The sequence below is a fragment of the Symphodus melops genome (assembly GCF_947650265.1).
Source record: "Symphodus melops genome assembly, chromosome: 4".
NCBI classification, from domain to species: Eukaryota; Metazoa; Chordata; class Actinopteri; order Labriformes; family Labridae; genus Symphodus; species Symphodus melops.
In genome coordinates, this window is record NC_136694.1 from 25,804,608 (window position 1) to 25,825,694 (window position 21,087).

A 21,087-nucleotide genomic window follows, 5' to 3' on the forward strand; every position below is an offset into this window, starting at 1 on the left:
ACCTGCTGGAGAAAAAATAGTATTTTGACCTTTTCATAAAGGGGGCTTCCTGTGAAAGATCAGAATGTACCAGGGGAAACATGTGTACCCACATGTCCACTTGTCTTGTGCCAGAAATAACTTTGCAGAGAGATGTTCATGTGTTAAATTACAAGCTGTACAGACTGTCACACTCAATCTCTCCCTTTAGTGCAAAAAACACTCCCTTTTTTCTATGAAAATCTATTTATAATGTAATCTATTTGAAATCATGTGTGTGCACATTAATTAACATAACATGTCACTTTCATGAACACATTACTACCAGTAATTTGTTGCTCAAACAGAACTGTCGTCAGCTCAAACCTTTTTTTCTCTCCCAAAGATAGATGCATGCTTTTTTTCATTCAGACTATTCATTAGTGAATCAATCATAACGTTTTCTATCACATTTAAATTCAAGTAAGTTCAGTAACATTACCTAATGCGGGCTGAAGAGCAGTAAAAACCGTCATACACACATGACGACACGTTTCACTGTTGATCAGTTTATTTTGTCAATCAGGTAGTTGTTGGGCTTATTATTTAAAAAAAATGGTCAATGACATACTCAGATGTGTTCAAAAAAGAGGCAGACAACATTCATGAAGCTTTCAGTACAGGTGTTAAGAAGCTGGAAATATGGTACGTTTTTATTGAATGACTTTTTTCCCATTAAAATTAAATATCAAAGCACTTCATGTATCACATTCTTGGAAATTCTTACTTTTTCTTCCCCAAAGGACTTCTTATCTGATACTACCTATACCTCAGATAAACATACAGTTGGAATACAAAATTTAGCTATAAATGGATAATGTAAGTACAAAAGGTTCCTGATTATCTAAATAAGACTTTAAAAATAGCCTGTGAACTACTCGTCCCCCTCATTCTCGTCCAAAAACACACCAGTATTACATTCTGCAGACTCTTCTTCTAAGGTCTCAAAGCTTTCCACAACTTCTGTTTCAAAATCCTCCTCCTCCTCGAATGATTCCTCTAAAACGTGATCCTCTACCGTCTCCTCTGCCACGTCCTCTCCAGCTCCTCCCTGCTCCCCACCCCACTCGCTTGTCATGTCCACCTCCTCTAGCTCTTCTGTTGTTGTTTCCTCTTCTGTAGTTTCTTCTTCCTCCTGGGGCTCTGCATCGCCCCTCACCACCTCCTGTTCCAGAGGTTGTTCGTCCTGAACATCCTCCTCATTCTGTGCCTCATAGTCTGCTTCATCTTCTGCATCCTGCTGCTCAACCTCCTCCTCAGCGTCCTTTGTGCTTTCCTGCACTTCGGTAGCGTTCTGTGCTGTGGCGGAGATGAGCTCCTCTGCTGCACCGCTCTCCTCATTTGACTTCATTCTCAAAGACCAAGAAGCAGTATGGGCCAGCTAAGATGAGAGAAACATTTTTTTTATATATTGCATTTGATAATGTAGGTATTTAAAGAATAGCCTCAGTCAAACAAAGCAGGATTACCTGTTTGTGAAAAGTCTGCAACTGAGCCATCACGCTGCTGTGGAGTGTCTGTGAAGTGAAAAACTGCTCATCCAGAGTCATCTGCACTGCATTGACCATCTCTTGTAATGCCTGGGCCCGCATGATCTGCTCAGCTCTGATAAGCTCCCTTAAAATAAAGAGAAACACACAGGAGACAGGACTAACGTGAGTTTCTTCTGTAAAGTCAGCAAATTAAAACACTCTTCAGATATGCAGATAAACTGTGAAAGATTAAATGTACTCACTTTATTGCAGCCATCTCCTGGTTGTTTGTATGAAGTGAAACTTTATGAAGATCCATTGATTCTTTCAGCTCATCCAGCTCTGATACCTGTCCCTCTATCTTTTCACTAAGAGCGTCCACCGATGCAACCTGCTGGTCTACTCTGGAGCATGCAGAGGCCACAGTGTTCGTCAACCCTGCCACATTTTCAGAAAGTTCATAGCTGGAGCTCAAACCAGCCACAACACTTTCTTTCACGGCCTCAAACTCCTCACTCTGGTTCTTGAACAAGGTCTGGAGAGTTGTGACGGACAGGGAGATCTGGTTTATCACAGCTCGTCGGGCATTCATCTCATCATGGAGGTCCGAGATCTGCGAGAACAGGTCCGCATTTTTCAACTTATCTGATGTGGCTTGGGCAACCTCAGCCTTCTCCTGAGCCTGTTTATGAGCCTCCTCCAGGGCGAAGATCCTCTCCTCTACATCCAAACCTGTATCAGTCTAGACAGATTGAGATTTTTTTTGCTTGAATAATTCATCTGAAATCCAGTCTTGCCTTTGTTTGATTACATACTGAGCAGGGTTGTGTTATGTTGCAAGGTACAACAACATCATTTATAATCAGGTAACAAAATATTGTTTAAACCCTGAGAACTATCCTTTATATATTGCCAGATAGATCAAGTAATTTTGGTCAGCGTTATAAATCACTTAGTCAAATTCCTTTACATACATTTTTTTTTTGTTTCATTGGGATTGTGTGACTTATTTTTTTCAAGATATATTCCTATTTCAGACGCACAATATGACATCAAATCCACATCATGACAAGTTGGCAACAGAACGATTTGTTTAAATGTTAAAAGAGCTATAAGACGCACTGAAATAATAAAGCTATTAATACACTTATTACTGCTAAAAACTTATAAATATCTAAAATTATTGTAAATATTCACTCTTGTCTCTGAGGTTGCTAATGTTTTTGAAACGTGACAATGAAGCCGCTCACATGCAAGCCGAGCTTTAAATAGCAACAGGTGTTACTATGAGGGCTATCGAGTTAGCCCCTTGGAAATGTCTAACAAGCACAGCTTTTCAAAGTAAATCTCACTGAGCAACAATTTAATTGAGAATATCGCATAGATGCCATTAACAAAAAAATCAAAAGGCTCGAAAAATATAGCTTTTCATGTAAGCATTACTTTACATTATTTGTATTTTTACAAACAAACTTTATTAAAAAAGGAAACAATTGATTTCCTTTACTCTGAAGGACATCCATTCATTTTGGATTGTCAGATTCTGTAACGATAACACGAGACGCAAAAGCCATTGTTTTAATTTCCCTCTGATATGTGGTTCAATTTTGATTTAAAAGTTTTAACATCATATAAATACAGTCAGCCAGACATAAAAAAACCAACAACAACAGAGCTACAGTATAAGCTTGGCTCACTCACCTGTTCGTCCGTCATGGTCACTGCCTGCTGGAAGTTTGTGATTCTGTCTTGCATAGTTGTAAAGGACTCTGATAGTTGGTCAAGAGTCTGCTGCTGTTGAACACAAAACCACCCCATAATGCACACTCCGACCATGAAGATAATTAGGAACAACAAAGCTGAGGTGGTGTTGGAGTTGAGCCTTCTCCTGGACCCTGGGGCCCCTGATGACTGCAGCGACACGGAGCTGTCGTCGTCGAGCTGCGGCTTCTTGGCTTTACGCTTGGCCATGGCTGCAGATGAAGAGGGGCTGGACGGACTTGCAAAAGGTATGTGCTTCCAGTGAGGAAGATTCAGCAAAGTGTGCCCCTCTTGTCTTTTTTTACTACGATGTCACGTTGTGTAAGCGAGACCATTTGACGGAGACAAGTCATTGGACCCCCCTGATAAGATGCACAGCAACTGCTCGGGTCCTGGGGGGCGTTACAGGATATTATTATGTAACTGCAGTTGTTGTTGAATTAGACAAACCACTTCAGTCATCATGAAAATACTTCTACGTTCTTCATTCATAATGAAAGTGCACAAGTATCAGCTGGACAATGTAATTAAGTAGTAAAATGAATACAAACTCTAAAATAATGTTAGCAACACAGATTCTCTGAGAACATATTTCAGCTATAAAAGCCTGTAGGCTATAATTCACTAGTATGTAAATACACTATAATAAGGCTAAATGATACATAAATGCAGTTGCAATGCAATATTTCCTGTGAAACAGAAAAAAAAAGCAGAAAAAAAAGTAAGAAGAAAAACTGTACATAAGCAAATCCAAAATACCTGCATTTTATCTGTGTGCCTGTATATGGTCACGGTCTGTTCACTTGAAATCTTACGCTAAATTTATAAAGTAATGTGCCCATCATAGGTCTACATTTCAATCAAGCAGTAAGCACTGGACTGTGAGCGTTGTTTTATGAACACCAATCATTGGAAAAGGATGAAAACATAGACTGTAGTGCTTAATGTTGGTTTTGCATGTGTCTGACCGTTGTGAAGAGCATAAAAAACACAGTTGTCAGGACTGTCTTGGAACAGTTTAATGAAAGGCAATTAAAGTTACAGCTCTGAAGTTGTTTTGCAAGCTCACTCTACTGTATGAGAACTGTCAGTGGAGCTAGACATAGAAGTAAACAGAACAGACATATCAAGATAAACAGTGCTGTCTCGACAGAGAAATGTGTCCGATTTTACAGAACTATAATGCTTTGTACTAAACCTATCGGACCAGGAACCTGCATGACACATTGTTAAAGTTTTAAAGCTGAGCACTTTCCCGAAAGGACACTTGCTCCTGTTTTGACAGTCTTTAAAAAGGGTTTAAACACACTCGTGACAAATAGAATAAGTTGCAACTCAATTTGAATATATGATTCTAAGGTTTAAAAACACAGCAAGGAATCTGATGGTTCAGCTTTTGTCCATCAGCTGCATCATTTCTTCACTCTGTAAAGAAACATATTGATAATACTGATCAGTGTGATCTTATACAAACCAGTCATGACATCAATTCTTAAAAATGTTCAGTGTTACCTCTGACATTCAGCATCATTGTGGACGCAGCTGTCCCCAGTTTGTTCTCAATAACAACTTTGTATTCGCCGTGGTCTTTGGGGGCCACTCTAAGTATTAGCATGGAGCAGACTCCACAAACATTGGTGATGTGGAAGTTGGTGTTTGTGTTCAGGCTAATGTTGTTGTGGTACCATGTCACACGCGGAGTTGGATCACCCTTAACCGCACAGCTCATGAAGCACTCGTAACCCTGTGGAGCTGTGCGCATCTTGAGGGGAACGATGAATGATGGAGGTGACTGGAAATCCAAGCATTTTGCCTCGGGCATTTTTACTTTGAACTTAACTGCAACACAGACAAAAGCAAAAAAAGTTAGGGTTGTAGAAAGTTTTAAAATTGTAAATCACAAGGTTTGTTACACTGAGAATATATTTGATACATTAAACAAAATGTTAATTTGAAACAGCATCTGTACGTTGCATCAAGCTAGCTTACAGACACAAAGTCAGCAAATGGTGCAAATTGCTAAGGTAGTTGACACAATTGTCTTCGGTGGCAAGAGAAGGAAATCTTCAGCGATAGTGAGAATGATTCGTTTGGGGTGGAATGTCTCCCAAACCTCGTCCATCTACTTCCTCCTCTTCACATCTTGGTAAGTTTGTCAGCTTATTTGCCATCCCTAGAATCAAGTGCTTTTCAGCCAGCTCTTCATATTTGTGTATTTATTCAATCATTTAGGACTTTTTTGCTTTTATGTGATAAGACAGTGAATAGAAATCAGGGAGAGAGAGAGAGTGAGGAATGACATGCAGGAAAGGAGCCATAGATTGGAATTGAACCCAGACTGCCTGCTTGTAGGACTAAAGTGTCAGTTCATGGGGCACGACCTAAACACTAGGTCAGCCGTGCTGTCAAGTAACAAGTTCCTTGTTAAACCAGGAATAATGTTTAATGGTTAATGTCTCCAATTCTAGTAGAGTAGAGACATTAACAACTTAATAAGTAGGTCTGGAGGTTCCAACAGAAACATCCAACGGTTCGTTAAGAGGCTTTAATCCCGCCTCAGCTCCAGCTCCAGCTCCAGCCTGTTGTTAGGTTGACTGAAAGTTAGCATGAGACACAAACCTTTTTCCTTTTTGGTTTCAAACACAGGAGATTCAGAAGGTGGAGAAAGACCCATATCATTTTTGGCAAACACCCTGAAGTTGTACTCTCGTCCAGGCAAGATGTTCACAACTGTGAACTTGTTGTTAAAAAGGTTGTCTGCCGCTGTCCTCCATGTGCGTTTGAAGGAGTCACGCTTTGACACCATGTAGTGTAGTCTGTCATCCCTCTTCTCATCTGGAGACGGGGTCCAAGTCAGAGTCACTGTCCCTGGGATGTTCTGATCCAGCTCCACTGCACCAGGAGGTTTGGGATCATCTACAGTCATATTTTTAAAACGAGATACAGACACAAAGATGTTTAATTTTCTGGGTTTGTTTGATGATTTTCTATCCTTTTTAGCAGAGTAAACATCTTAATTAGGCTAGCAGAAAGTATGTCTTTCTGTATTTCAGATACATTGTTCTTGGCCATATTTAGCGCTGTATTTTACCTGTGACTCTGATTTCAACATTGAAGCTCTCCTGGCCGACAATGTTCTTGACAGTTATGGTGTAGATGCCGGTGTCAGACCGCTCAGATGTGGGGATTAACAGTTGAGAGCCCTTATCAAAGTTGGTAATTGTTACATGTTTGGCCACTGGAACACCGTCTTTTAGCCAAAAGATTTCTGGGAGGGGGGAGGCCTGAGGACGGTAAGAGCATTTCAGAATAGTCTATTTACAGAAATGATCATCAAAGGTTCAAAAAGTAAATTACATCTGTCAATGAAACACAGTAGTAGTAAAAGAAAATGAATTGCAGTACCTCAAAGTTGATGTTTAAGCGGGCTGTGTTTCCAGATTTTATCACCACAAAGGTCTTCATGTTTCGATCTTTGAACTTTGGCCTTACTATGAATGCAGGATGTAGAATGAAAGGTTTAGATTTTTGTATTTAAAAGATTAATAATATGGATTAAATGATTTCTGTAGTTAATAGGGTGATGATGGAGTCAGGATTATCAATTTATCATGATTAGGACAACTCATGTCCTTCCATTAATCATATATTTTTTGATGTGATGTGTTATCTAGGTACAACAGCTGTTTTAAATACTACTTTTGGTCCGTTACAGCAACACACTATATTTCTATCTCAGAACCAAAAACTGGCATGACTAAACTAAACTAAAGAGAAGTTTCAAGTATGTCAATACAAACAGATTTTACAAGTTATCTTCATGCACAGTCATTCTGTCTTTTTTTCTTCTGTGGTGTTATATGGGACTTCTTTTCAAATGCAACAATGCTATTGATGAAAGCTTAAAAGCCATTTATTCAACTTCATCTCATTCTTGGCTGGCTCCTTAATTCTGTAACTGTCTTATCAAAACAAGGCTCCCCTTAACTCCACAGGCACAGATAATATATATATATTTTTTACAAAAAATAACAAATGTTTTTGATAAAGGACTATTTGAAGGAAAATTCAGCTTTGTGAGGATGTATTATTAAATTAAAAACTAGTTCTGACGTGACCTTTTTTTGTTAAAAGGAAAAACTGTTATGTCATTATAAATGCACAGCTAAGTTCATGTTTCAAATTTAGTTTAAAAAAAATATTTTAAATTTCTCACCAGGAGGGGGCATGGCAATGAGGTAATTGTCAAAGCCCTGAGGTTCTCCATCACCTCCGTAATTGGTGGCAATTACTCTCAGCCAGTATGCAGCCATTGCTTTCAAGCCAAGCACCGTGTAGGAAGTAAGAGTAACTGGATTGACATTACAGCGAATCCATTCAAGGTTTTCTATCAGTCTGATCTCCACGTAGTACCCTTGGGCTTCATCTTCCAACCCTTTTATTTCTTTAGGTTTTGTCCAAGCCAATGAAAGTGTGGTGTAATTTGAGGATGTCAACTTCAGGTCTGTGACTTTGCCTGGGGGTTCTGAAAAACAGTATAGAGTTATTAGCCCAGCAATGTCATGCTTTTATATTACACAACGAGCTACCCAAAGCATTATGTTTCAAATATTTCATTCATCCCAAAGCCCAGCATTTCTAATTTTTCATTGAAGGAAGCCTTAGTTGAATATCTGAATCAGTTGTAAGTGCAGTACGTACTCATTGGATCTCTGGCGATTACTGTGTCACATGGGATACTCGGCTCTCCAGCACCAGATAGATTGATAGCAGCCACCCTAAATTCATATGCAGCTCCTTCAAAAACATCTTTCACTGCATACTTTGTATCTGAGTAGACAAGACATGGCTTTAACATTCAAAATATTGTATGATGGATATTTCGCATATTTCACAACAATTTCAATCACGGTATATTCCTAAAGCTTTTCATATGTGTCAGATACCTGTGATAGGCCCTCCTTGATTTACAAGACTCCAGTAATTTGTGCCCTTCTTGTTTTTTTCCAGATTGTAACCAACTATTTTAGTTCCTCCCGTGTCGCATGGAGGAATCCAAGACAGATTAATGCAGTCTTTAAAGGCACTGACCACTTTTGGTGCTGTTGGTGTTCCCGGATATCCTGTGGGGAAACGTAATAATATATAGTACATGTAATGCTTTTTGAGCTATTAGTTATTGTACCTCCAAATTAGAACATATGATTCATCAGTCAAATAAGGTTTCGTAGGTTGAAATAATTGATTTGAATTGAGGATCGGTTTGGACATTGATCTGTTTGAATTTTCAAAAATAATTAAAATCTTTTACTCTAAAATCTGCTTTCTGAGACAGGCGGGAGCAAAACTATGCGTTGCACTACAGGCTTTGATAAAGACTTACGTAATACACCAGCTGGTATGTCTTCTGTTTGCAGGTAGTTGCTGATGCCTTCTGCATTTTTGGCTTTGATCCGATAGCAGTATTTCCTTCCAGGGGTCACATCTGTATCTTTGTAACTCGGGTTGCTACCAGGGATCTCACCAAGCTTTGACCATTTATTGCGGCCGACCTGTTGCCTTTCTATGATATAGTTTGTGACTGGACATCCGCCATTATCTTTTGGTGGTTTCCACTTGTATTCAACAGATGTTACAGCACTCTCCATGATGTCTACAGGCCCTTGAGGTGGGGTTGGTTTGTCTGTTGACAAAAAAATAACTTATATTAAAGACACCATTAAAGGATTTTATCACCTTTAATATTGTAAAAGTTGTTATACTTGGAATTTACTTACCAAGAACAATGAGTTTAGAAATTGCCTCTAGTGTACCAAATTCATTTTTTATTTTAATTTTAATCTCTCCACAGTCTTTCCTTTGGCACTTAGTGAGGCGTAGTTTGCTTTCAGTAGCTGATGTTTCAATCTTTACATTCAGGGCAGGCAAAAGTTCATCATCATCCTTATACCACTGTATATTCATCGGTGCCCCACCTGAGAATGGCAGCTTCCATTCTGCATTTTCACCCACCTTTACAATTACTGGCTTTGTAAACTCTCCGAGTGCATCAACATCAAATTTTGGTGGGTCTTCAATGGAAAAGAAAGTTTTTGGTAGAAACTATGCATTTTTAAATATGATTCTTCTTATTCAAAAAATTTTTTATACCTTGAATATTCAATGTTGCTTCAGATTTACGGCCTTCCGCTTCAAAGCGGTACACGGCTGCATCGTCTTTGTTACAGCAATCAATTATTAACTTGTGACAGGCTCCATCTTTGATAATTGTTACTCCATCCTCATTAGTTAGCTTGCAAGATAAAAAACATATTAAATATGAATGAAAAACACTTTAATTAATCATGCATGGAATATATTAAACTATATTTTTGACTAAAATCGACCATTCTATATTTATAAGCTAATAAGCAGCAATACCATTGCAGTATTCCTACACATCTTATTCTACGAGAATAATTTACTCACCAGCTTCCCATTTTTATACCAACGGCCCTCAGAAGTCTCACTACTTAGTTTGCAAGACAGCTCTGCCCTTTCACCAGTGTTAGCCATAGTATCTGACAGCCCACTGACAAACTGAACGCCTGGATCTGCAACAGTTAAAACATAGAGAGCATGTAGAGATAATCAAAATGACTGTGCATTGTATTTTCTTCTATAAAACAATGAATACAATTATTAGGATTTTACAAAAAGGCAAACATTGTGAGATGTTAAGGAGATATCTTTTCCCTACAAGTATCTAGACTCACATATTTGAAGTTGTTTTACTTTGTATGATATACCAACGTCATGTAAAGAAATGCACTGAAATACAATTTAGCATTAAAGGCAAATGGATTATTAGCTCTCAGTGATGTATCTCTCAACAAAGACCCTCCCTCTGCTCCAGTTCCCTTTCTAACAGTTTGATAGATAGATTGAAATTTGAACATTGATACTAAATTAATCCTCTTTCAATGCAGCAACACATTATTCCAAAAATATAATTATTTTACCTATAACAGTGTCAGGAACCAAGGGGCCAGTTCGCAATCGCTTCTTTTTCTTGTTATCTGCATCATCTCCATCTGTTAGGTCCTTCTCAGTCTTTCCAGTCGACCCATCACCAGATCCATCACCAGAGCCATCTCCTGATCCATCTCCTGATCCATCTCCATTTTGATTCCCATCACCAGAGCTATCTTTTGCATCTCCTCCGTCTCCCTTCCCTTTCCATTCCTCCTTGTCTTTTTCTAACTCGGCTTTCTGTTCCAATGCTAGTTTAGTCAATGCATCCTGATCCCCAGTTTGGGTGCCTTTTCGACCTTTACTTCCATCTGGATCAGCTGGGTCACAGAGAAAACAGAGAAATAAAAACAATACAGATGTTTGTCATCTAGGGGACATAACAACATCATTTCATTTGGAGCCACAACTAACAATCTATAAATCTAATCAGAAAAAGGTTTTAGTTTTTATCACTTTATGAAAAATACATTTTTTTTAACACTGGTACAAAAGAAGCACTTACTCTTGAACATAGTTAACCACATATCATGTTCTTCTTTTAATACCAAATCCAGTCAGACTTTCATAATAGCCAATATTTACAAATTAATGAAGATATTATTATAACTGAAAAGCGATAAAGATATCATGAACTTATCAAGCCTATAGTCTGCTCAAACTTAAACATATAGTTTATGTTCATTTGGTGTTGCAGCCCGAATTTTATTTCTTTGAAGCATTATTCATTCAGTAAATATCCCACATTCCAAACCATCCAGTTTGGAGGAATTTTTCATTTATCTATTCCAATATGAAACCCACCTTCTACTATGAGGGAAGCACTGCTTGAAGTTATCCCAGCAATGGCATAAAATGTTCCATGATCAGCCATTCCACAGTCTTTGACCCTCAACGTGTGAATTAGTTTGTCCTCTGAGACCGTGACCTCATATTTGTCCTCGTTTTCAAGTGAAGAGTCCTGTTTGGACCAGGTAATCCTGTGCAGTGGTGTCGACAGGACACACTGAAAGATGGCGTCCTCACTTTCAACGGCTTTCACATCCTTAATCTTTGCTATGAACTCCACAGCAGGCACTAAGAGAAAGGAAAAAGGTTAGCTGTGGAATAACTGGCTTCTCATTCATGTTTGAATAGTCAAATCGAAGTACTTTACCTTGGAAGTCAGTGGTTAGGACGTTTGCCTCTTCAACATCAACCTGGTAAAAGCCAGCATCTTCTGGCTGAGGATCTTTGATACTGAAAACATACTTCTCCCCGGTTTTCTGAAGTCTGTGCTTTGAACTGTCATCATCGCCATATGGAACACCGTTCCCATCCTTTGAAAGAATTGTAATTAAACAGGGACTTGTTTGTTTGGCTTTTAAATAGTTTATGCTGGAACCCATATCAACTCACCTTGTATAAGTTGATTGTACTGTTGGGATCACATAACTTCATGTCCATGCTAAATTCAGCTCTCCCGTTGGGTTTTACCTCTATTTGTTTAACATTTTCCAGTTTCTCTACTACCTACAAAATAAGCACAACACGTTATTATTCATCCATTTTATCCACTTATAAGACATATGCCAGTCCAGAAGTCCTGATCTTCTCACCCTTGCAATAATACACAGATGTACAGTGACATCAATAATGGGTGTCGTTATAACACTTCCAACTTGAAATGTGCAAACTCAAGTATTAACTTTAGCTGCTCATAATTCAGGATAATCTTTAAATAGTTGTTACTGGTGGCTGTCAGGTCCAGTACCTTTGCCTGCTCATCTTCCCTTTCTTTTTTCATTTGGTTGAGCCTCTTGAGCAGCCAACGAAAGTCAGTAACGCCAAAGTCCGAACAGATTTTTTCGTAGTCTTTCTTTCGTGCAGAGAGAAGCAGTTCCCAGAGCTTCGGATCAATTTCTCCTTCTTTTCTTGGCGGAAGCTGTTTTTTTCTGGTGACCACAGCACTAGAAAAATACGACAAAAGCAAAATGTATTTTATGTAGATGTCCATTAAGAAGATGAGACAAAAACTCGTACTTACGTTTTCTTCAGCATAGATCTGAAATTGACTTCTTGTCCATCTGCGTCGGCTTTCTTCTTGAAACCAGCTGAAAAACATCATCAAATAAAACAGTCAAGCAAAAGTTAAGAGTCAAAGCTCCATAGTTTATACACATATTTTCTTATATTTAATTTACTTTTCTTAACATCAAAATCTGTCGTCTACCTTCGGTCACTTTGAGAGTTGCACTGACAACCGCCATTCCATACTCATTGGTGGCAAAGCATTTGTAGACGTCAGCTTCATCTGGTGTCACAACGGGCATCTGAAAAAAAAAAACATTTTCCATGAATTCGAATGAACCTTTTATTCAAAGATTTACAGCGTTATATTTTGTGGTTCTTGCTCACCTCAAGAATGTGCTCTTGAGCTCTTTCATCGAATCTGGTTTTGTACTTTTCTGGGTCATTAACCTCGCCTTTACTGCGCCCCCATGTTACAGTTGGTGCTGGATCTCCGTTAACCATAGCTTTAAAAAGGGCTTTTTTACCTGAAATCCAGAATACATTGAGTCCAGCTGTGATACAGCTGTTGATGGTGTTTAAAAGTGTGGTCATAATAAAGGTTATGTTTGAGGTGTTCTTACCCTCTTGAACAGTCATAGCCATTGGCTTTCGAGTGAAGTCAGGTGTGGACTTTCCCAAAGGCAGCTGCTCGACATACTGAGTGATCATTACTCCAGGGACTCTGGATCTTTTCTTGATAGCCACTGTGAAGAACGTAAAAACAAGTAAAATGATAAGCTACTGAAGTTATCAACTGGAGGTAACATTTATTATGAACTGTCGCTTTACAAATTATAATTGATGAATTGATGAAGGTAAAAATAGTTCAAATAAAATGTAAACACAAATGTTATTCATGCTTGGTGTTGCATCCAAATGAAATCGATAATTTTTTTTATTTAAATTAAAAAAATGAAAACACTGTTTGACAGAGCAAAAGGAGTCAATATGGTTGGATTTATTTCCAAATACTTTAAAGTATTTACTATATTAAGACCTCCTTTTTTAAGTTTTGCTCATTGGTAACAGTATATTTTGCATCCCTTATACAGTATAACACAGTTGTTTAATGATCGTCAGTGCTTTTACATTGTGTTGCAGTTATGCTAGATTGTCACAAGATGTCAGTATTTCTTTTCTAAAGTTTCACATGGAAGTCCTTGAGCTTGTGTTCATGACCATCCATGGTTGATTCATTCATGTCTGATTTTGTCTACAATGAACAACACATATAGCTAATAAAGGTTCCAAATTGATTTTAATAACATTTCCATTTTATTTGGAGGAAATCTAAAAGAAATGTAAATCTAGTGGTATAAAAACGTATTTTGACAAGTCTGTGTCTCTCAGGTATTACTTGATGTTACAAGATCAATGAGCTATAATACAAAACCAAATTTGACTCTGACCTGACCCTGACCCCTGGCCAATTCACTATTCGATCATCTGGCAAAAGGATATTGCAGAAAGTGAAGGCTGACACATTTTGTCGGCCTTTTCCTCCCCAAGATTTAAACTGCAGGATGACTCAGCAGACGACACAAAGTTCATCCAACAGCTGCTGAAATCATGATCCTCAACAGTTGCTCCTTTTCCTGCACAAGCATCACACGTTGGAGTGACTCAGAGCCGCTTCATTCGCCCCGAGCTTCAACTTTTACTGCTGCATTATAAATATGTGAGTCACAGCTGATCTCTACAACTGTGTGAAGCATAGACCGTGTCCAACCATTAGGCAGGTTAATTAGGTTTGAAGCTGAATGGAGCAATTATCGTCCTGATTAATGAAACTGTGTTCACCATAAAGATAGAAGACTGAAGTTACAATACAAGAAACGTGGTCATTATTAGTCAATTACTAATTTTTGGGCTTTTTACACCTTTATTAGAGATAGGACCGTGGGTAGATTCTGGTGTTGGGGGGAGTGGGAGAGTGGGGAGTGACATGCGGGAAAGGAGTCACAGGTTGTACCATTTTGTATTTAAAAATGATCCGCATATATAACCATAACCTTTTCAATGTTTATATTTCACTAGATATATCAATAACTTTGATTGATTCCAAGACACAGTCGAGAAATTATTATAAAAATGCACTTTTAAAATGAAATGTTTTGTTCCAGAAGGCCTTAACTCTGACGTTCTACAGTAGTAATAGTTTTCAGAAACATACACAAGGAAAACAAGGTTTAATGAAAAAGCAAAACAAAATGTCTTCTGTTTTGTATCTTTATCTGCAACACATTAATTCAACAATATCAGAATGCATAATGCAAAAAACGTGGTTTTGCAGTGACCAAATGTTCAGTGTCTGCTTCTTATTTCAGTAATGTGCATTTGTTTCCGATCATCCGTTCTTCATGACTTTTTCCTCAGCAGTCTTACTTCAGTTAGAGGGCACATACTGAATATTCATCACACTCGGTGTCATCTCTCAAGGGTTTTGGTTTATGCTCTTATATCATCTGAATGCAGGCAGGATTCTCGTAACCTCGTCCCTCCAGCATTGATACACACATAATCCAAGACTTCTTGCACAGCAAGGCAACTATTTGCTTCTGCATACCAAACACTCCCTGAAGTCACTGTTAGATTTGGACCCCGGCGGGCTACAGTTGACATTAAGTCAATATCGGCTGGCTGTTTAAAGCAGATAACCCTTTCATAAACCAGGCTGGGACACAAACACTCGGCCTCCTGCACAGATATGAATGCTCTAAATTCATATATCTATAAAGACATTTCCTCTATAAAGACAGACTTTTCTCTATTGCTAGTTCCAATGAATGATATTTCTGCAGTTAAATATGATAATAATTATTTTTGTTTTGTTTTAATGTTTTGATAGTAGTAGTTACTTTGGCTCTTTTGTCTGCGTTTTTCTATTTTCTTTTCCTGCATTATTTTACCGATTAATGTCTTCTTCGTCGTCTGTGTACATGACAATAGTAAAACGGTCAGGGTTGAGGACAATGACACATGAGAGTGCATTACCCATGGCTGATGTATTTAATGTATTTAATGTAAGGACCCTCAACTATCCACACAGCTATTGTTAAGCTCTTCTGGCAGTTTAAAACTCTGTTTTCAGATTGAACGTTTGCGGCATTGTCTCATAGCTCATTTAAAGGCTTCAGTCAACATTACTAGTAAATGGGGGTTAAAGCAACAATTCTCAGAGTGTGTGTGTGTGTGTGTGTGTGTGTGTGTGGGGGGGGGGTTAATCAAACTGTGGCTCATCCATGGTGTGCATATGTTGCGACAAAACAAGGTTCTGTTCAGCTGAATATAACAGAATAACCTGTTTTTTAAATAGTTCATACATATTACCACAAAAATATTTGAAGAGCATTTATCAGGAGCTTTCTGACTAACACAACTTAGTAATTTGGGCAAATTAGTGTTAATGATAATTTTTTTTCAACAAACGAATAAAAAGAAACACTTACAGCAACATACATGAGCCACTCAGACTTACCTGAGGCTTTGGGCTCCTTTGAACTCATGTTGTTGATTCACTCTCGACTCCAGGGTTTGGTCAGTCTGTTCTTAAAACACAAAGAGTAAACTTCTAGTAGTATACGTAAATGTAGCCATATCAGCATGCATAGCATTTTAAATATTCTAGAGTCATCAAACATTATTTTATCTTGCAGTTTTTACATGGCTAGCATAAATCAAAAAACCCATCATTGTTAAGACTTCACTGAGCTTTCTTGATTTGCTCTGCTCACTGTAAGTATAGTCCAGGAAGTACACTTTAACAACCTTTATCTCAAATGATAATATGGCAGGTGCATAATGGTTCTTAATTTTAGTCTCGTTTCTCTTATGGTACACATCATTGGTGTGTTCTTTGACTGTTTTTAATCAGGTTCAGCTAAAATACAAAGAGGGCAGTGCGGGAGTCTGTGCTGTTGATATCATTTTTGAAAAATCCGATGAAATTGCATGATGTTACATCTGTGTTGTATTCAAGACCAGACTAACTGAGACCAATACCAGACCAATCATACCAGAGACCACAGTGCTCAGAGACTGAGACAAGACCAAGCTATTTAGGGATGAGACCGAGTCAAGACCAAGACCAAGGTAGGGTGTGATCGAGATAAGACTAAGTCCATAAATAACAGGGAAAAATCCTGCAGGAAGAGACTCACTCACTTAGGCTTTAACTCTGGGAAGGTTGCTGCCATAAACAGCCAAGAAAAGAAATCCCACTACAAATTTTTAGTTAGTTTTAAGTTATTTCTTATTTTAGAAATAGGCGTTTTCTTGATTATCATATAATAGTCTTAGGACTTGGAAAAATCAGTGGTGGTCTTGGCTGGTCTTGATTTAAATTCCTCTGTGCGTCCGGTCTAAGGCTTAGACAAGACCGCTTTTGATTCTGAGATTGAGACATTCAAAAAGTGGTCTTAAGACCAAGACCAATTTGGAGTACGACAACACACCTGAGGAAACCCCATGAAAGTAAACAAAATACAAAAGTACTGAAATATTTGCAAAATTGCCAATTAAGCTTTTATTTTATTTAGGTAATTTATAAATGCTTAACATGTCTGAATGTTTAAATGAATGGTGGGATTATTAATACTATATAATTGTAATGTTTATTAATTTACAATTTATTCATACAGTATTGTTTTTCTTTAATTTGGTGTTTCCATTTTTTACTTGACCATTCTGCGATGGTTAACGTCATGAGAACCAGGGAGACCTAAACATGGGGTTGCTGGCCAGAAAAGGCTGAGAAACCATGCCTTGGAGGTTCTCCTCATGTATCATCCATGTAACTGCATGACATCCGCCTGTCAGAGTGGTGGTGCCTTGACTCCTGTGTGACTCATGCAGACATATGGAGACATGCTGGAACACAGTAAAAGGGGAATGTGAAATCCCACCTAGTGGCTGACTCTGCCCGACTGGCTGTGGGGTCAAGTGGCTATGCCAGCAATTTTACTGCTCAGCGTCCAAACATAGAAAAGAGCAGAATGTCTTTGATTCAAACTGTTAAGCTGATGCACATATCTGTAAATCTTTTTTATACACAACTCTTAAAATTTATGTTTGCGCAGTAATTCTCTTTAGCTGCCATGTTGTTAATGAGAAGCCGGTAACTGAACTAGAAAACAAATCTGGATCTACAACAGCTTGTCAAAAGTAACTATGTAGAGTTTTGGTATGTGTGTGATGGTGAAAAGCAAGATTGATTTGATTAGCCTATTTTAAAATATATATATCTTAAAAGTTATTATTAGATACATAATTGTGTTTACAGTAACCCAATTCCTTAGCTTTAAAGGAAATAGAAAGGAGAAGACTGTGACCTACTTTAACTGCCACTCACCAGACCTTAAGGTGACGTTACAATGCGTGACCAATGACCGAAACACTTCATGAGGGGAACTTATGAACTTACAAGTTAATTGATCTGAGGGGATTTTAATAAGGACAGAATGTGACTTTTTTTAAAAAGGATAGGATTAACTACATTTTTACTTTTACCTATCCTCCTTTTCGAGCACATAAAATGTGAACGCAAATATAACTTTGACTTTTCATTCTTATGTTATGTAATTATTTCTTTTCTTTTTTTCCGTAATTTCTTAACTACAGCTTTTTTTTTTTTTTTACATGTTTGCAATAAAGCTATAAATCAATCACTAAATCGATGTATACTACCGGTCAAAAATTTTGACACACAACAGTAACAGTATTATCAATAACACAATAATACAGCTGTAAGCTGTATATAGAGCACATCTACTTATAGAAGGGTTTTTCTTTATTTTCACTATTTTCCACATTTTAGAATACAAGTAGATTTTAAAACAAAACAAAAAAAACCATTTCATTTCTTTTTTTTCTTCTGGAAAGAAATGCGTACATTCAAAGGCATCAACGTCACTTTTTCTATTTTTACAAGAAACACACTTAAACGTTTGAGCATAAGCCTTTAGCTGAAAATGTCTTCAAGAACGTAACATGCATTTCAATCAGGTGTGTCAAAACTTTTCACTGGTAGTGTTTAAGTTTGGGACCACAAGGCAGTGTTGCATGGCACCATATTTCCCCCATTGGGGGATCGATAAAGTTTATCCTCATCCTTATATTTACAGCAACACAAAAGAAACACTAGAAATATGATACAGGATAATTGATTTAAAAGGGTGTTATATTATTTGTCTCCCACATTTTCTAGTGCAAGCAGATTAAAGTCGTCATGCTTAGTCCTTTATTAATCTTAAAAACTCCAACATGCCATCTCCTCACTGAAATACTGCACATGTCAATGCCAGTTTCAAGGGGAATATAGGGGGAACAATTAAAAGGAAATGGTGCTTTGAAATGTACATAAAATTTAAACATTTAAAAAGTATGCAAATCACAAGTAGCAGTGATAGTCCCAAGAGAAAAAAACGTGTCTTATATTGATATTTTATGAAACTGAAAAATAATGTGTTCTAGTTTTTTCTGCTTGTTCATCTGAATATTGGTGCATCTATGTGCATCACCATGATGCTTTTCTATATATATGTGCATAATTTATTTTTTTATTTTTTTTCACCTAAAGTGTCCTGGGTTTTTACCACTTGTCAGTGATCATATCTCACAGGATGTTTAGGAAATTCACGATGTTGCCTTCTTCAACAAAGTTATTTGATGCAAGTTGAGCCAGGAAAATACACAGTTACAATAAAAAACTTTGACTTACTGTATCTTTAGATCTTTGTTGTGGACTCCCCTCTTTTCAGCTTGAACTTCCCTATGCAATATGCCATTTTCAAAGGGGGCACCTCTTTTTGTTCGGTGATAAAAGTTTGGGCTGCATTAAAACCCATACATGGGTGAGATGCAGTTCCTAAAAAACCCATATTACAGCAGTGGTAGGGGGTCGAGGTTCCTCTTACAGATCCCTATGAAAGCGATCACTTTGCAGCTGGCACTAGAAATACAATATGACTTTTCATCCAATCTGGTCTTTGGATTCACATTCTGTCAAACGGAAACTATGACGATTTTGAGCAAATGTTTTAATTGTTCCGAGCAATGGAATAACTGTATTGAAAGTCATTGTCAGTGATTCATGGTTTTTGCGTCAACAATAGCCGCAAACACTAATTTTTACAAGTCAAAGCGTCGAACCAAAGATTTTGACTGGCAGCTTCACAAGGTCTCTAGTAATATGATGACTGCACTATGTTCTTTATTGGTCAATAAACATTCACATGATATATTTTATTTGGTAAAATAATATCTGCTTGGTATAAATGAATTGGCTGTTACAATTTGCCCCCCAAAAAAGTATCAATGAGAAATCCTACAGCATGATGATTTTGATATGCAGTGAGTCACACTGGACCTGTGGTGGAAATATAAAAAGATGGTGTGGTGGCGTTTTGGACTTAATGCACTGTGTTAGTCTTTGGGGTCACATTGTCAAAGGTTAAACTAGCATGACTTAATTCCAGATGGTATAAATTGCGCCTCTGACCTCATTAAAGAGACTTTGACATATGAAAATGTGTGACGACACGAGTTGAAAATAAACACCAGTTTTACCTTTTGACATCCCAGTGGAAACAAGATTAACACTCCCACATGAAGCAGGCTCATTAACACCTGTGCACCAATGTAAGAATGTAAGAACAATTTCACATCATGTCTGGCTCATCATGTATTCCGCAGTCATTGCTCTGGGGGTTAACTGAAAAGCTTATATTCCTAAGAAAAGATTGTGTTTGAGTCATCACATGTACAGTATGCAATTGCACAGTAATTGGGTACAGGAGGTTCACATCAACAGGCGAGAGTGTGCAGGTGAAGGAGCTCAGACAGGTAGAGTGATGCCAGGTTGTTCAATTGTGTAGTGCTTTCTAAGTGAGGAGGAGGAGTTGATACGCTGGGGGATGGGGAGGAGCCAGCTGAGGTAGAAATAAATCTATTCTCCATATCTATAAATAAGGGCAGTTAGACAGTTGTCTGACAGCTCCTCATTTTAACTGTTGTTAGAGCATACATGCAGAGCCAATGTATATTTAGAATCTTTTAATAGCAATTTACTGGTATCCTTCGCTTTGGATAATGTGCCCTCTGTTCCAAATGGGGCATACTGTGCAGTACTGTGGTGTGCATGTGCAACTGTAAATACATGACAGAAACACCACTTGCTTTAGCAATAGCTCCTGACTTTGTTTCTGTCAGTGAATTTAGTGGAAAAAAACGTGACAAAACATGAGCAGAAAGAACAAAAACAGAACTGTTAGATTGTTACATTTATTTTTATTGTTACAAGAGCGGGACCCTTTTCACAGCTTTCATATTACTACAAGTTCCAGGTGAAGTTCCAAGGACCACAAGTTCTATTTTCACTTGTGCTAGAAAGTCAGTATTTTGAATAACAGTTGTGCAATTAGCATGTGAAAACTTGGATGAGTCCACTCCATTGCATCCTTCTTCATTTCTCCAATTGGTAAACAATGATTGGCACCCGTTTGTCGTCCAGGTCAACTTGCTGCAGGTCTTTGAGGCTTTCACCACTTTCGTAGTACTATAAGTTCTATTTTTAATTGTACTAGGAAATAATTACTTTAAGAGGGTAACAATTGTAAAACACTTGCATTTTAAATAAATTGAATAAATTACACAATTTTAAATGATTCTAACAGGACCTTACACTTCAGTCACACTTTCCATTCATAGTTAAAAGTCATTGAAAAGATTCTACTTTCACAATTTTCAGAAACACTCACAAAGCCTTCATGCCATT

At 37.8% G+C, this 21,087-nt stretch overlaps 2 protein-coding genes across 2 annotated transcripts; both read right to left on the minus strand.

Annotated features, from left to right (window-relative positions):
- Nucleotides 1-559: 559 nt before the first annotated feature.
- On the minus strand, nt 560-3,577 carry LOC306822514 (uncharacterized protein). Its single transcript, XM_079341595.1, has 4 exons — nt 3,192-3,577; nt 1,754-2,232; nt 1,488-1,635; nt 560-1,399 (listed from the first exon to the last, which is right to left on the minus strand). Exons 1-4 carry the CDS (start codon nt 3,459-3,461, stop codon nt 893-895), a joined length of 1,404 nt encoding a protein of 467 aa, XP_079197721.1. The 5' UTR covers nt 3,462-3,577; the 3' UTR covers nt 560-892.
- A 744-nt stretch (nt 3,578-4,321) lies between these two features.
- LOC306823097 (immunoglobulin-like and fibronectin type III domain-containing protein 1) lies at nt 4,322-15,820 on the minus strand (the record flags this gene model as incomplete). Its single annotated transcript, XM_079342462.1, has 22 exons — nt 4,322-4,347; nt 4,764-5,090; nt 5,871-6,167; nt 6,343-6,535; nt 6,657-6,742; nt 7,468-7,776; nt 7,953-8,081; nt 8,198-8,374; nt 8,635-8,934; nt 9,029-9,322; nt 9,402-9,543; nt 9,720-9,844; nt 10,253-10,582; nt 11,067-11,339; nt 11,419-11,581; nt 11,661-11,774; nt 12,016-12,211; nt 12,289-12,355; nt 12,475-12,574; nt 12,660-12,799; nt 12,896-13,018; nt 15,793-15,820. The coding sequence occupies 22 exons, from the start codon at nt 15,818-15,820 to the stop codon at nt 4,322-4,324; spliced, it is 3,939 nt and encodes a 1,312-aa protein (XP_079198588.1).
- Nucleotides 15,821-21,087: the final 5,267 nt, after the last annotated feature.

Coding starts and splice junctions, on each gene's coding strand:
- LOC306822514 (XM_079341595.1), bottom strand. CDS start 3,461: ATGGCCAAGCGTAAAGCCAAGAAGCCGCAGCTCGACGACGACAGCTCC. Junction 2,233..3,191: donor TGACCATGACGGACGAACAG/GTGAGTGAGCCA, acceptor CAATCTGTCTAG/ACTGATACAGGTTTGGATGT. Junction 1,636..1,753: donor CAGGAGATGGCTGCAATAAA/GTGAGTACATTT, acceptor CTTTATTTTAAG/GGAGCTTATCAGAGCTGAGC.